The sequence below is a fragment of the Hakea prostrata genome, unplaced genomic scaffold (assembly GCF_041222555.1).
Source record: "Hakea prostrata isolate BN-2017 unplaced genomic scaffold, UWA_Hpros_2 contig_225, whole genome shotgun sequence".
NCBI lineage: Eukaryota > Viridiplantae > Streptophyta > Magnoliopsida > Proteales > Proteaceae > Hakea > Hakea prostrata.
This window is the reverse complement of record NW_028291344.1, coordinates 20,903-32,756: the sequence shown is the minus strand read 5'-3', so window position 1 is coordinate 32,756 and position 11,854 is coordinate 20,903. Positions and strand designations below refer to the sequence as shown.

Below are 11,854 nucleotides of genomic sequence, written 5' to 3'. Positions count from 1 at the left end.
CATGCACTTGCGCCGTAGTAGGCGCGGGCTAGTTCCTCGTCGACGTTTCGACATAGAGGATGAAGCCTACATGGTAACTCCTGAAGAGATCGACTGTGAGATGATTTCAGTCGATGAGCATGAACCAAAGAGCATGCAGAAGCTCTTGCGGGGTCAAGCTCAAAGGAATGGTTAAAAGCAATAAAGGAAGAGTTGGAGTCGATGAAAGTTAATCATGTCTGGGACTTGGTTGACTTGCCGCCAGGCCGAAAGGCGATTGGGAACAAGTGGGTTCTCAAGATCAAAAGAAAGGCGGATGGATCTATTGAGAGATTCAAGGCTCGTTTAGTGGCTAAGGGCTACACCCAACAAGAGGGCGTTGATTATGAGGAAACTTTTTCCCCTGTGGTTAGGTTTGCCTCAATTCGCCTCATACTAGCCATTGTTGCTCAGTTGGACTTGGAGCTTTATCAGATGGATGTAAAAACTGCTTTTCTCAATGGAGAACTTGAGGAAGAGATCTATATGGATCAACCTCAAGGCTTTGAAGCACATGGACTTGAGCGCAAAGTGTGCAAGCTTAAGAAGTCCATATATGGCTTAAAGCAAGCATCTAGACAAGTGGAATGTGCGCTTCCACCAAGCTATGATGGAAAATGGTTTTTCCATGCTTGAGGAAGACCACCGTGTTTACACCAAGAGATCTCGATAATAATTATGTCATTCGACGACACCGTACGTAGATGACATACTTATGGCTAGCAATAGCAAGGAGCTATTGGAAACCATTAAGAAATGGTTGTCCTCCGTATTTGATATGAAGGACATGGGTGAAGCAAGCTATGTGCTTGGTGTCAAGATTGTCGAAAATAGGCAAAAGAGATTACTGGGGTTTATCTCAAGAGACCTATATTGACAATGTCTTGACGAGATACTGATGCACAACCGCAAACCAATTGATACTCCAAAGGAGAAGGGTTTGCATTTGAGCCTTGATATGGGTCCTAAGACTCCAGAGGGGAAAACCAAGATGGAAAGAGTTCCATATTCCAGTGCAAAGGTGGGTAGCCTTATGTACGCTATGATGTGTACTAGGCCGGATATTTGTTATGCAAGTGGGTTTGGTTAGTCGATACCAATCAAACCCGGCATAGAGCACTGAAAGCGATCAAGAGGATATTGAGATATCTCGAGGAACGAGTAACTACATGTTGTGTTACCAAGGATCGGATTTGCGGTTAGTTGGCTATAGTGATGCCGACTGGGGCTGGAGACATCGATGAGCGCAAATCAACCTCTCGGATATGCTTTCTTGCTGAATGGCGGGGCCATTTCGTGGTGTAGCAAGAAGCAGGCTTGTATATCCCTCTTGACCATGGAAGCAGAGTATGTGGCATGCTCAGCTGCGGTTCAAGAGGCTGTTTGGTTGAGGAGATTCCTTCGACATACTGGGATTGTGATGACATCCAAAGAGGCTGCCCTTGTCTACTGTGATAGTACGGCAGCTCTTAGCTATGTCAAGGACCCCAAGTATCATGGGAAGACCAAACATATACAGTTGAGATATCACTTTGTTAGAGACATTACATCAAGAAAGAAAGTTGTACTTAAGCACATATCTACTAGTTTGATGGTAGCTGACCCTCTTACCAAACCTATAGCCAAGGATGTTTTTATTTCTCATGTAAAATCCTTGGGCTTGCGTAGATTGTGACTTATTTTTGTACTGAGACTTTCTTATTAATGAATAATATGAGTTCATTCCAACGGTTTTTTATTCACTTTCTGTGTGATTGTGTTTCTTCTAGCATAAAACAACATATGTCAATAGGCAAGAGAATGGCTCACTCACACGAGCATTCGCCTCTGGCGCCTTGGAGGCGAGCAGAGATGAGACGGATTGTGAATGACTTTGTGTAGGTCAATTCATAATCATGATGTCGCCCGATTTGGAATCAAGATGAGTTTCTCTTCTGTGAAGAGAATCGACATGAATGTTCCCACTATTCATGTTGCCTATAGGAGCCAGGTGCGAGTACTTTATGTGGCGCTAGGGTGGCGACAATAAAGAAACTCGGGTTAGGCGCAAGGGGTTGCGACTGGACTAAGACCTGTATGGTGTTGAGATGGACATACGTTCTATTGTATATAGAATGCTCCACCATAGCACATATATCATACTATGTGTGCTTAGAGATCATTGGAAATGAGAGGATGGATCCCCGCTCCTCTCATTGTGTGAGTCCTGGACCTTATGGTCCATTAGTGTTCTTGGTGACTTTCGACGACATCATGAAACGAAGGGTTGATGTGGCTACTTTGGGGTGTTACCTATGGTCATGATTGATTCGACCTAAAGGGGCACTACCGGGAAAGGAGTCAATCCTAAGTGTAGTGATGGTCTAGGGCGAAAGGAAAGGTTTGATTCAACCGCACCCTAAAAAGTGTTTGCTTTGGCGCCAACCGTATGTGTTACAGTAGTGGAACATTTTAAGGACAAGAAGGTGATCTCTCGGGAGGGATCGAGATACCTTTAGTCCGGTGAGTTTGAATAAACCTAGGACACCGTGTTATACTAATGCTTGTTTGATTTGTTTCTATGAGTGATGTGCCATTCTCGGCCTTCCGGGAAGGTTTCTAGTTTGGGGCTCACGCGTGCGTGTGTATATCACCGGTCGCACAACCCATTTTGCCGTATGACTTGTGGATATTAGTGTCCTGGGACACGGGTGGTCTATGTATCCGGGATACATAGTGAAGAGATCAATATATATGTATATCCCGGATATGCATGTGTGTCCGGGACACAAGAGGTCTATGTATCTGGGATACATAGCAGAGAGATTGAATGTGTATATCTGGGATATACAAGTGTGTCTGGGACACATTGAAAGATTAACACTTGCCCTTGTGCAAGTGGGAGCTGTTGGAATTTATTAATTTGATTAATAAATTAAATGCCCAAGGGCAATATTGGAAACTCACTATTAGGGCGGTTACAAAATAGGGTTATATATTTTGGTAACCACCGCATTAGTAAGTAACTGAGTGATTCATTCGCACGAGCGAATCTCTGAGAAACGGCGGCTCCATCTCTCTCTCCCTCTCTCTTAGAATCGCAGGCTTAGAAATTTTTCTTCCCTAGTTTTTGATCTTCATTCCATTAATCCACGGCATTTGGGTTGTGGATATAATTCCCTTTCCCAGTGATTGTGGAATCTCACCGGTAAATCTTTGGTGGTGGAACGAGAACATGGATCTAGACTTCCGCTGCGAATACTTCAAGTAAGGGAAAGCGAATCCAGGTAAGGAATCTTTCCCCCATCAATTAATTGAATTGAATTACTTTTGATGTATTACCAACATTTGGAAATGGTTGCAATCTTCTTTTTGACTTTCAAGCTACATTTCTACTGTAACCGTGGAGTGATATTCCGCCTCACTCTACCTTTTGATTATATATATTGTTATCATTTCTGCACTCTGATGTTATTTCGTTATATTCCTTTAATCTTCTAAATAATATTGATAACCTTGATTTAGTCTTGTTCTTGATTATATTGTTGTGAATGTGGGAGGTTGATTTCATCGATACTTATCTTCAGGGCTATGGATCACACACTCGGGTATGCCTGATGGGGTATCGGCTGGGTGGATGTGACAAAATGGTATCAGAGCTCAAAGTTCAAGGATAATCCTAACCACAGGAGCAATGATGGAACATCCCTGAGTCATAAATCCAGAAGTGACTCAAGTATTCTTAGAAGTGAATAACATATCACTTGAATTAGAAATCTAATAAGTGAAGCATAATGTATTTTTGAATAATACACAATAAGTATGATCTAACAAACACCACATAATGCAACAAAAGAAAACGCATAATACACAATAAGATAGTTCCAAAATGAGTACATCTGATAAAACATAAAAGGAATCCTAGTACAATCTATATAGACTACTGTCTCTACTCCCTAAGTACTCTAACATCCTCTACACCTTGAGTCAACTGTGACTACATCCTCTCCTGCCTCAACTCTATCCTCTCTAGGATGGAAGCCATAGAGCACATATGTGTACACAGCTCTGGAGTCTCTGGAACTGTGAGTGATTGACCTTCGATCTCAAAATGTGATGATGTGGGGATCTCATGATGACCCAAATTTGCCTCATGCATCTAGGTGTCATCTCCTGCCTGGTCATCTATGTTCGAACCAGCACCCTTGTCACCACCATCCGATTCATCATCCTCCTCATTTGGTAGTCATCATCCTCACCCTCTCGACCTAGCTAAGCTGCATCTGATGGACAGTCCTCGTCTTGATGCCATAGCCTAGATCTCGTGTACACACCTCAGTATCCTTCAGCCTCACCCCGAAATACCTGAAGATGAGTGTAAGTAAACGTCCGAAGCAAAGGTCCTGTACGCCCGGATGCTCCACAACCTCTAACATGACGTTCTGGATGATGAAGGATAGATCAATCTCAAATCCTAAGTAGATGCGGTAGATAACTAGAGCCTCCATCATTGATACTCTCTCGTGATGCCCAGCCTTCGAAATGATGTTACGACCCACAATGCGACCAATGACCCTAGCTGAATCAGTCATTAGTGCACTTGTTCATGGAGCGTAGCACCAGTCGTCTCTCCAAAGAGTGATGCAAATCTCGTGCAACTCGTGAGGTAGAAAGAAGGAATCTATCTCTGCTCCGGCAGGTATCCATACACACTCATGAGGATAGTAAGGCACTCGGAATATCTCTGCCAGTGTGCTAGTAGAAAATCTGATCCTCATCTCCCGGACCCGACTCTCTAGAATCAGCTAAAAAGGACCTTGTCTCTGACCCTCCTGAAAGGAAGTAAGTTGCTGAGAACAATGTCACCAAGTCTGGATAGACTGGAAGATCCTCACCTTACACTTCAGAATTCTTTTTACACGAGTAAGGTTAGATACTAGGATTTTGCATTGGATGTGTTTCTTGTGTGTTCAAGATAAGGTACGATTCTTAAGATGGTGTTTCTTGTGTGTTCAAGATAAGGTACGATTCTTAAGATGCTTTGGTTGTCGAAATAAGATACAACTCTGAAGTTGCTTTGATGCTTTGGTTGTTGAGATAAGATACAACTTTGAAGATGCTTTGGTTGTTAAGATAATTTAGAACTCGAGAGATCTTTGTATGTTTGAGATAATGTAGAACGCTGAAGATCCATTTATGTTTGAGATAATATAGATCTAAAGATCCACCTATGTTTGAGATTAGGCAAAACTCTTGAGATTATCTTTAATTGAAGATAGGGGTTTGGCTAGGATTGGCGTGTGTGTAGGTGCCTTGCCAAAATTGCCCTTGACGGCTAGTGAGAATGTGGTGACTAAGACAACCCTGAGTTTGACTAGAATTGTCAATGAAGTGCTAGAAATATCCTTAACAAACCCTCTTATAATTAACTAACTGAAGTAAATAGCAACCGCAAAAGAATTTTTGTCTAAGTTTTTGAATTAATAATTCCAAAACAAATTAAAGAAAAAAATTAGTAACTAAGTTCAAATTTATCAGTGGGTTTAAATAAAATTTAAATTTAGTTTATATTGGGTAACCGTTGGATCACTTAAATGCCAGGTGACACAATCCTAGGAGGGAATTACAGGGAATTGTAGGGAAAGGAATTACAGAGGATGTGAATCCTTATAAGGGTAAGATTAGTATTTCAAGGCATTCCCAGGGCATGGATTATTGTTAACGAGGTAGAGGGTAGACGATCGGTTGAAGGCTGAAACTTTGCTTCTTCTATTTTCCTTCTTTTCTTGGCTGGAAAATTGTTTGTAAGTCACATTCACGCTCCAAACGTGGTGAGTCTCGCTAACCTGCATGAAACCCAGGTGTGCATCTCTACACATGCGACCCCTTGCACGATGAACATGTGAAGCTTATGGTTCTTTTCCAGGCTTTTTATCTATGCCAAATAAAACGACCTGGCCAAGCTGACCCACCAGATTTAACATAAAACGCTAGCCATCAAGTGGTTGTTATCAGATTAAGTCAATCAAACGGTCAAAAGAAGGTTCTTGAGAGGATAAAACATCCACAGCACTGTAGGTTTCACCGGACCATAGCAAAAGTTCCACCAATAGATTTTAATGAAAATTTCTTACGGGTACCTGTTGGTATCCAATAAATAATAAATCTTTCAGATTCTTTTTTATTTTCACCCTACCTTTTAAAATTTATTTTATTTCACCTGGGCAAAAATAATTTCGCTCGACCTTTTGCAGCTTTATTTCGTGACTCCTGAGAGGATGAAATTTCTACGCTTCCACGTCCAATATAGTTCTGTTAGCCACGTGTCGGGTTCATGGAGACAACGAAGTTAGCAAAGTAAGAAATGCAGAGCAGACTCCGAACGAAACGTGTTTGTTCCCTTACGGACGTGGCCGAGAAATGTAATTCACGAGGGGCCACAACTAGTTCTGTATGTATATACTGTGAGAGTGAGCAACGTTTCCCAAACGGTTGCAACTCGAATCTTAGACAGAGAGTGGAAGTAGTGCTCACCTTCGCCTCTCTCACTTTTATCACTTTTCTCGTCTGCAACGATCTCTAACCCTAGAAATTGCGACCTATCGATCTTCCAAGTTCAAAGAGAGGATCTGAAAGTTTGATTCTGAGACACTAAATGAAAATTAGCTGAAATGAAGAAAACCGAGAGTTCGATTCTTCGACAAAGAAGGGAGAAACAATTTGTTGCAGTTGCGTTCAAGAAAAAGCATCGTTCGAAAATTCCTCGTCGGAAGCGGTTCCAGAGGTCTCCAGTCCTCGTCGAATCTTCGAATTTGTTGTTTTCTAATAATAATTCAGGTTTGTCAGGTTTTGCGGAAGCTTCTAGTTCATCTTCATGCTTTCCCGACGAAGTTTCGTGTACTTCAAGCTGGATCTCAGCCGGTTATGTGAATTTGAAGAAGAAACCGAGATCTTCTCGCCGGAAGAGAAAGTCTGAGGAGATTGAATCTGAAGTTGCATTTGGAGAGGGTGATCAAAATTTCCGTCAATTGGAGAACATTTCGGAGGAAGAATGCCGGAGTATAACCAGGTCTTGTCGCAGACACAAACAAAACGAAAAGAAGATTGAGAACGAAGAAGTAGCAGACGTGGAATTATCAGAATCGTCTTGCTTGGAATCGTTTTGTGGAATTGAGACTCGATTTCTCGGCAAAGCGGACGAGTTTCCAGAGAGAAATCTGAATTTGAAAACCGAATCAGTTAATGGAGTTCGAGAGGCTCGGGAACGTGGAGGAAATGCAGATTTCGGGGAGATCTCAGTTTCTGAAAGCTCTTGTATTCAATCCTCCACTCCTCACGATGCGTTGCGTAGATTCTCAGAGAGTTTGAGTACAGAAAGAGATCACGGAGCAAGAAATTCTAATGCAATAAAAAAGAATGAGTCTATGTTAGAGGTTTCTTGCCTTGACACGGTTGCTGAAGTGAGAAACCAAAATATATATCCAACTGTTGGTGATTCATTGATAAAGGCAGCGGAGGAGGAAGATAGACATCGGTTGTCTGAATTTTCAGAACTGTCACGCGTTGAGAGAAATTTCGTTGTGTCCAATTCAGAATCCAACGCGGAGAAAAAACCGAAGGAATTCGATTGTGGTATCGAGCTAACTTGTCTAGAAGATCTCTCGTATGAAGATGATTCATATAGTTCAACGCAGGAAATGACAATCTCCAATGTCGAATCACAGCTTTTCCCATCAAATTCCGATGGGTTCTCAGACAGCTGGCTTGACACTGACTCTCCAAGTGACTTTTCCGAACGGTCATTCGGAAATTCAATTAAGTCACCTTGTTTCTCGTTGTTTCTTCAATTCAAGCAAGAATTCTCAAAGCGGAGTTCTCGTTCTAACGGCAAAGCTTCTTCAAGAGTTGAAGGCGGGCGTCCAGATGAGTTCATAGTATGCTTTCTATTCTCTGAAAGTCAGTTACATTAATTGTTTCTATTTAACTATTTGATCTGGTTTTAACTTTCTTTTCAATTAAATGTTTGGTTCAGTTGCTGAGATTTGAAGACGAGGAAGAGGAAGAAAATTACAAAAACTTAAGACAGAGGGAGAGAAGTCAAAATTTAAGACACGATTACGCCGAGGATTACAACTCAACGACGGAGTACGGCGAACTCGTCATCCAGCAACGGTTACTGATGGTTAACTGGATAGTTGAGGTGAGGAGTTACTGGACCACTTTTACATATATTTGCGGAGTTTCTTTACACATGATCACTGATTGGGCAATTGCTTCCCTAATTCCTGTTCTGGATCAAAGTACGCCTCAGTTCGATTATGTGGTCCCTTCACTTTGTAGTCAACGAATGTCCTTGAGTCCTTTTGCTTTTACTACTCCTCGTATGATCGGAAATCGTATCTCTCTTGTCTTCCCGAAACCTAAAGTGAATCAAGGGTGATCTCGTCATTGAGTTGTCAACTTGTAAGACACGTAAAAAGGGTTAGTTATTTCGTTAGTGGAGATAAATGGAGCATGCGGCGGCTAGTGGCAATTCGCATTAATTCGTACTCTCCTCTAACTGACAAGTGCATGTGCGTGTCCAATAGAACCATTTTTTTTTGGGTGAAGTGTCCAATAGAACCAAGTTTGTTCTTGTTTGCTCAGTTTGTAGCAGCATGTTATTTCTTCTTGGTAAGACCCACCTAGATCAGTCATATACCAAATGATAACAATGATCGATCCAATGGTTATTGTCCGTTAGAGCTATAACTCGTCTAAATGACGACGTTCATTCAGTAAGAAAGTACCAAAAAATTTTTAAATCATTTACCCCTCTTAAGGATTTTGGGTGCCTTTCATTTTATCAGCATTCCTTTACTTTGTATGTTTATGATATATTTTCATTCCAGTTATCCATTTCATTGGGTTGTGGATGTTTTTCTCGATAAGCAGCAATCTGATACAAAGGAGCTTCGATCAGAGACGATGTTTTTAGGTGTTAACCTCCTCGATAGGTTTCTGAGCGAAGGATTCTTCAAACAAAAGAAGAACCTGCAAGTAGTTGGAATCGCTTGTCTCACTCTAGCCACCAGGATTGAAGAAAACCAACCCTTAAACTGGTAATTTCTTCTCCGTAAACTATACTTCGATTTTGAATTTTCGGCCCCTTCGTCTGTTTCTTCAAGGTCTTCCCATTTTCAGATGTGTACCCACGCTTTTTCTTGTACACACAGTACCTAATCGTTAATGAAATCATCTTAGTTTAATTATAGAATGGAATTATGATTTTTTACCTGAAAAAGAATGGAATTCTGATCTGATGTATTTTATGTTTTTTTTTTTTGGTAGAAATCTGATGTATTTTATGTTGAGGAATAGATATAATAGGAGGTTGATTTGGTTTGATGATATTGCTTTAGCTGAGAAAACAAAGAAAAGGAATTGATGGTAGTGTAGTATTTGATTACCCTAGTCTCCCACTTTCCATATAGATTGTGGCTTTCACTAATCATGTAATCATATGCATGGGTGTTTTCAGCATCCGACAAAAGTTTTTTCATGTGGGGGGCGCAGTGCACAGCAGCTGCGAGGTTGTGGCTATGGAATGGTTGGTGCAAGAGGTCCTAAACTTCCGATGCTTCCTGCCCACGACGTACAACTTCCTATGGTAAGCTCCAATTACTCCATTATCTTAGAATTTACCCCCAATTTTCGGCTGGTTAGCAGGGTCTGACGGCTCTGAGTACAAGATCAGGCTGACATGGGCCCCTAGCCAAGTTGAGCCGGTAAAGCTCAACTTATTCCATTGTGTTCGGGTCGCTGTCCTGCGATGGAACAGAGGAAATTAAGGCTATTCCTTCAATTATTCGTACTCCAGCCTCCCAGGACAGAACTTCAATTCAAAAGGCTGATTTAATACGTGTTATTTTCTTTTCATAGTTAATCTCAAGGGTGACTGATGAACCTAATTTCATGGTATGTGACTATTATTATTTTGTTATTTTGTTTTTCGAGGGGGGAGTGGGAGTGGGAGTAGATGTTAATTATCCTAATCACTCGTTCTTCATGTCTAGTGTGAAATGCATCATTTGCCTTTATCCAAAAAGGCAAAAAATAAATGCATAGTTGGCCCGGTCATGTAAACCCTTAATATGGTAATATTACTCTTCGGAAAGGGGGGGGGGGGGGGGGGTTGAGTTGTATTATTTCTAGAGTTCTATTAAGTGTATTTAGTGTATTTACTATGCTTTGTATTGCACTATACATATATTCATCTCCCTGATCAATATATTGGAATTACCAAACCTTCACAAGTTGGAGTTGGGATCTTCGACAATGGTGACTAAAGGATTATGCTCTATTATTTCTCTTTTTTTTTTTTTTTTTTTTTTTGAGAAGACTTCTATTTTTTTTTTCTTGTTGCATATTTAGATATTTCTGGTCTTCTTATAAGTGCTCCGAAGTGAATTCCTCCTAAATATATGGTGAAAAAAAAATGTAAAGAAAGCACAGTTTTTTACATCTGCTGATAAAGAATTTAGATAGAGAAAAATATTTTAATTTTTTAAAAGGCATTCACTCAAAGGAATCTCATGCTTCATAGGTTCTACATGAAGGCAGCCAAAGCTGACGCAGAGGTGGAGAAGAGGGCTAAGCACCTCGCAGTGCTGTCAATGCTGGACCACAGGCACTTATGTTTTTGGCCCTCAACAATAGCAGCTGGGTTGGTCATCCTTGCATCACTAGCAGGCAATCATGATGTATCCTGCCAATGGGTCATGGAGGTAGTCGAACAACTTTTTCTATGGTTCTCATCGTCAAGTTTTTGTTGAATTTGTCGATCTTTCTTGATGACAGTCACTTTAATTCTCAATTTGATATTTGGTCACATAACCTCTCCTTCCATTGAAGTACTAATTCACTGAATTTTTTCAGACTCATGTAAGAACAAGAAACGATGATCTACCAGAGTGCATAAAGGTATATAAAACACAACCATGTCTCGTTTCACTTCTAGCTAGGTGTAAAAAACTTAATTCTTCATGCCACATACTTTGGATAATATGAAATTTTAATTTTTTCTATTTGTTCGTAAATCTAATTAATTAATGCTGGTCCCTTGACAGAGTCTCGAGTGGTTGGTGAACTGCGTCTGTTAAAGAACTAATAAGAACTCATCTATCCATTTCTCACTAAAGGCATTTGTTACATTCATTCAACATTTTGGAAATATGAAAGGTAAATCAAGGTAAGATGGTATGCCAATCCTAACAAAAGAGACTGAGACATCTTGGAACGCTGCAATATTGTTTTGGAGCAGTTTGAAACTGTTCATACAATTTATGTTGTTGTTAATACAGTTTTAGTCAAAACTGGAATCTGTACTGTCGTCAATTTTTTCCAACACAGCAGACTGAAGCTACTGGCGGGATGAAAAAGGAAATAAGAACTACCAATATACAAGTGATGGGCTCTGTCTAATCCATTTCAATCGTGATAGAATATTCCTTTTTGTTATTCAGAATTATTTCTTGGCCGATAAAAATTGGGAAAACATCTTGTTATGTGTACAAAAGGGATTTTTGTTCGCGCCTGCGCGGTATCTCCCACGCAGGCTCAAAAATGTGACATGTGTCACTCTCTCTTTATCCACGGTTGAAAGAAAAGGTAGTTTTGTAATTATGTTATACTGGTAAAAGAATATTTTGAATTCACAAATCTCATCCTTATAATAATTGAATTCACCCAGTGAAGCCAAAATAACCTAACGAGATTGTGTAAACTTAACTCTGACACAAAATACACCCAAAAGCCATATAGCATAAGAAAAACCCTGGAACATGCTAGAGGTATCTGAATCGTAGTTTTCTTCTTT

At 40.5% G+C, this 11,854-nt stretch overlaps 1 protein-coding gene across 1 annotated transcript; it reads left to right on the top strand.

Annotated features, from left to right (window-relative positions):
• The first annotated feature begins 6,668 nt into the window (after positions 1 to 6,668).
• On the top strand, positions 6,669 to 11,138 carry LOC148998628 (cyclin-SDS-like). The gene is made up of 7 exons (XM_089141820.1): positions 6,669 to 7,931; positions 8,030 to 8,197; positions 8,932 to 9,098; positions 9,518 to 9,646; positions 10,583 to 10,763; positions 10,915 to 10,959; positions 11,106 to 11,138. Exons 1-7 carry the CDS (start codon positions 6,669 to 6,671, stop codon positions 11,136 to 11,138), a joined length of 1,986 nt encoding a protein of 661 aa, XP_088997946.1.
• The last annotated feature ends 716 nt before the right edge of the window (positions 11,139 to 11,854 follow it).

Bases quoted from the DNA above. Each gene is read 5' to 3' on its own strand.
- LOC148998628 (XM_089141820.1), top strand. From the start codon at position 6,669: ATGAAGAAAACCGAGAGTTCGATTCTTCGACAAAGAAGGGAGAAACAA. The intron at 8,198-8,931 runs GTGAGGAGTTAC...CTCGATAAGCAG, and splicing joins TGGTTAACTGGATAGTTGAG to CAATCTGATACAAAGGAGCT. The intron at 9,647-10,582 runs GTAAGCTCCAAT...CATGCTTCATAG, and splicing joins ACGACGTACAACTTCCTATG to GTTCTACATGAAGGCAGCCA.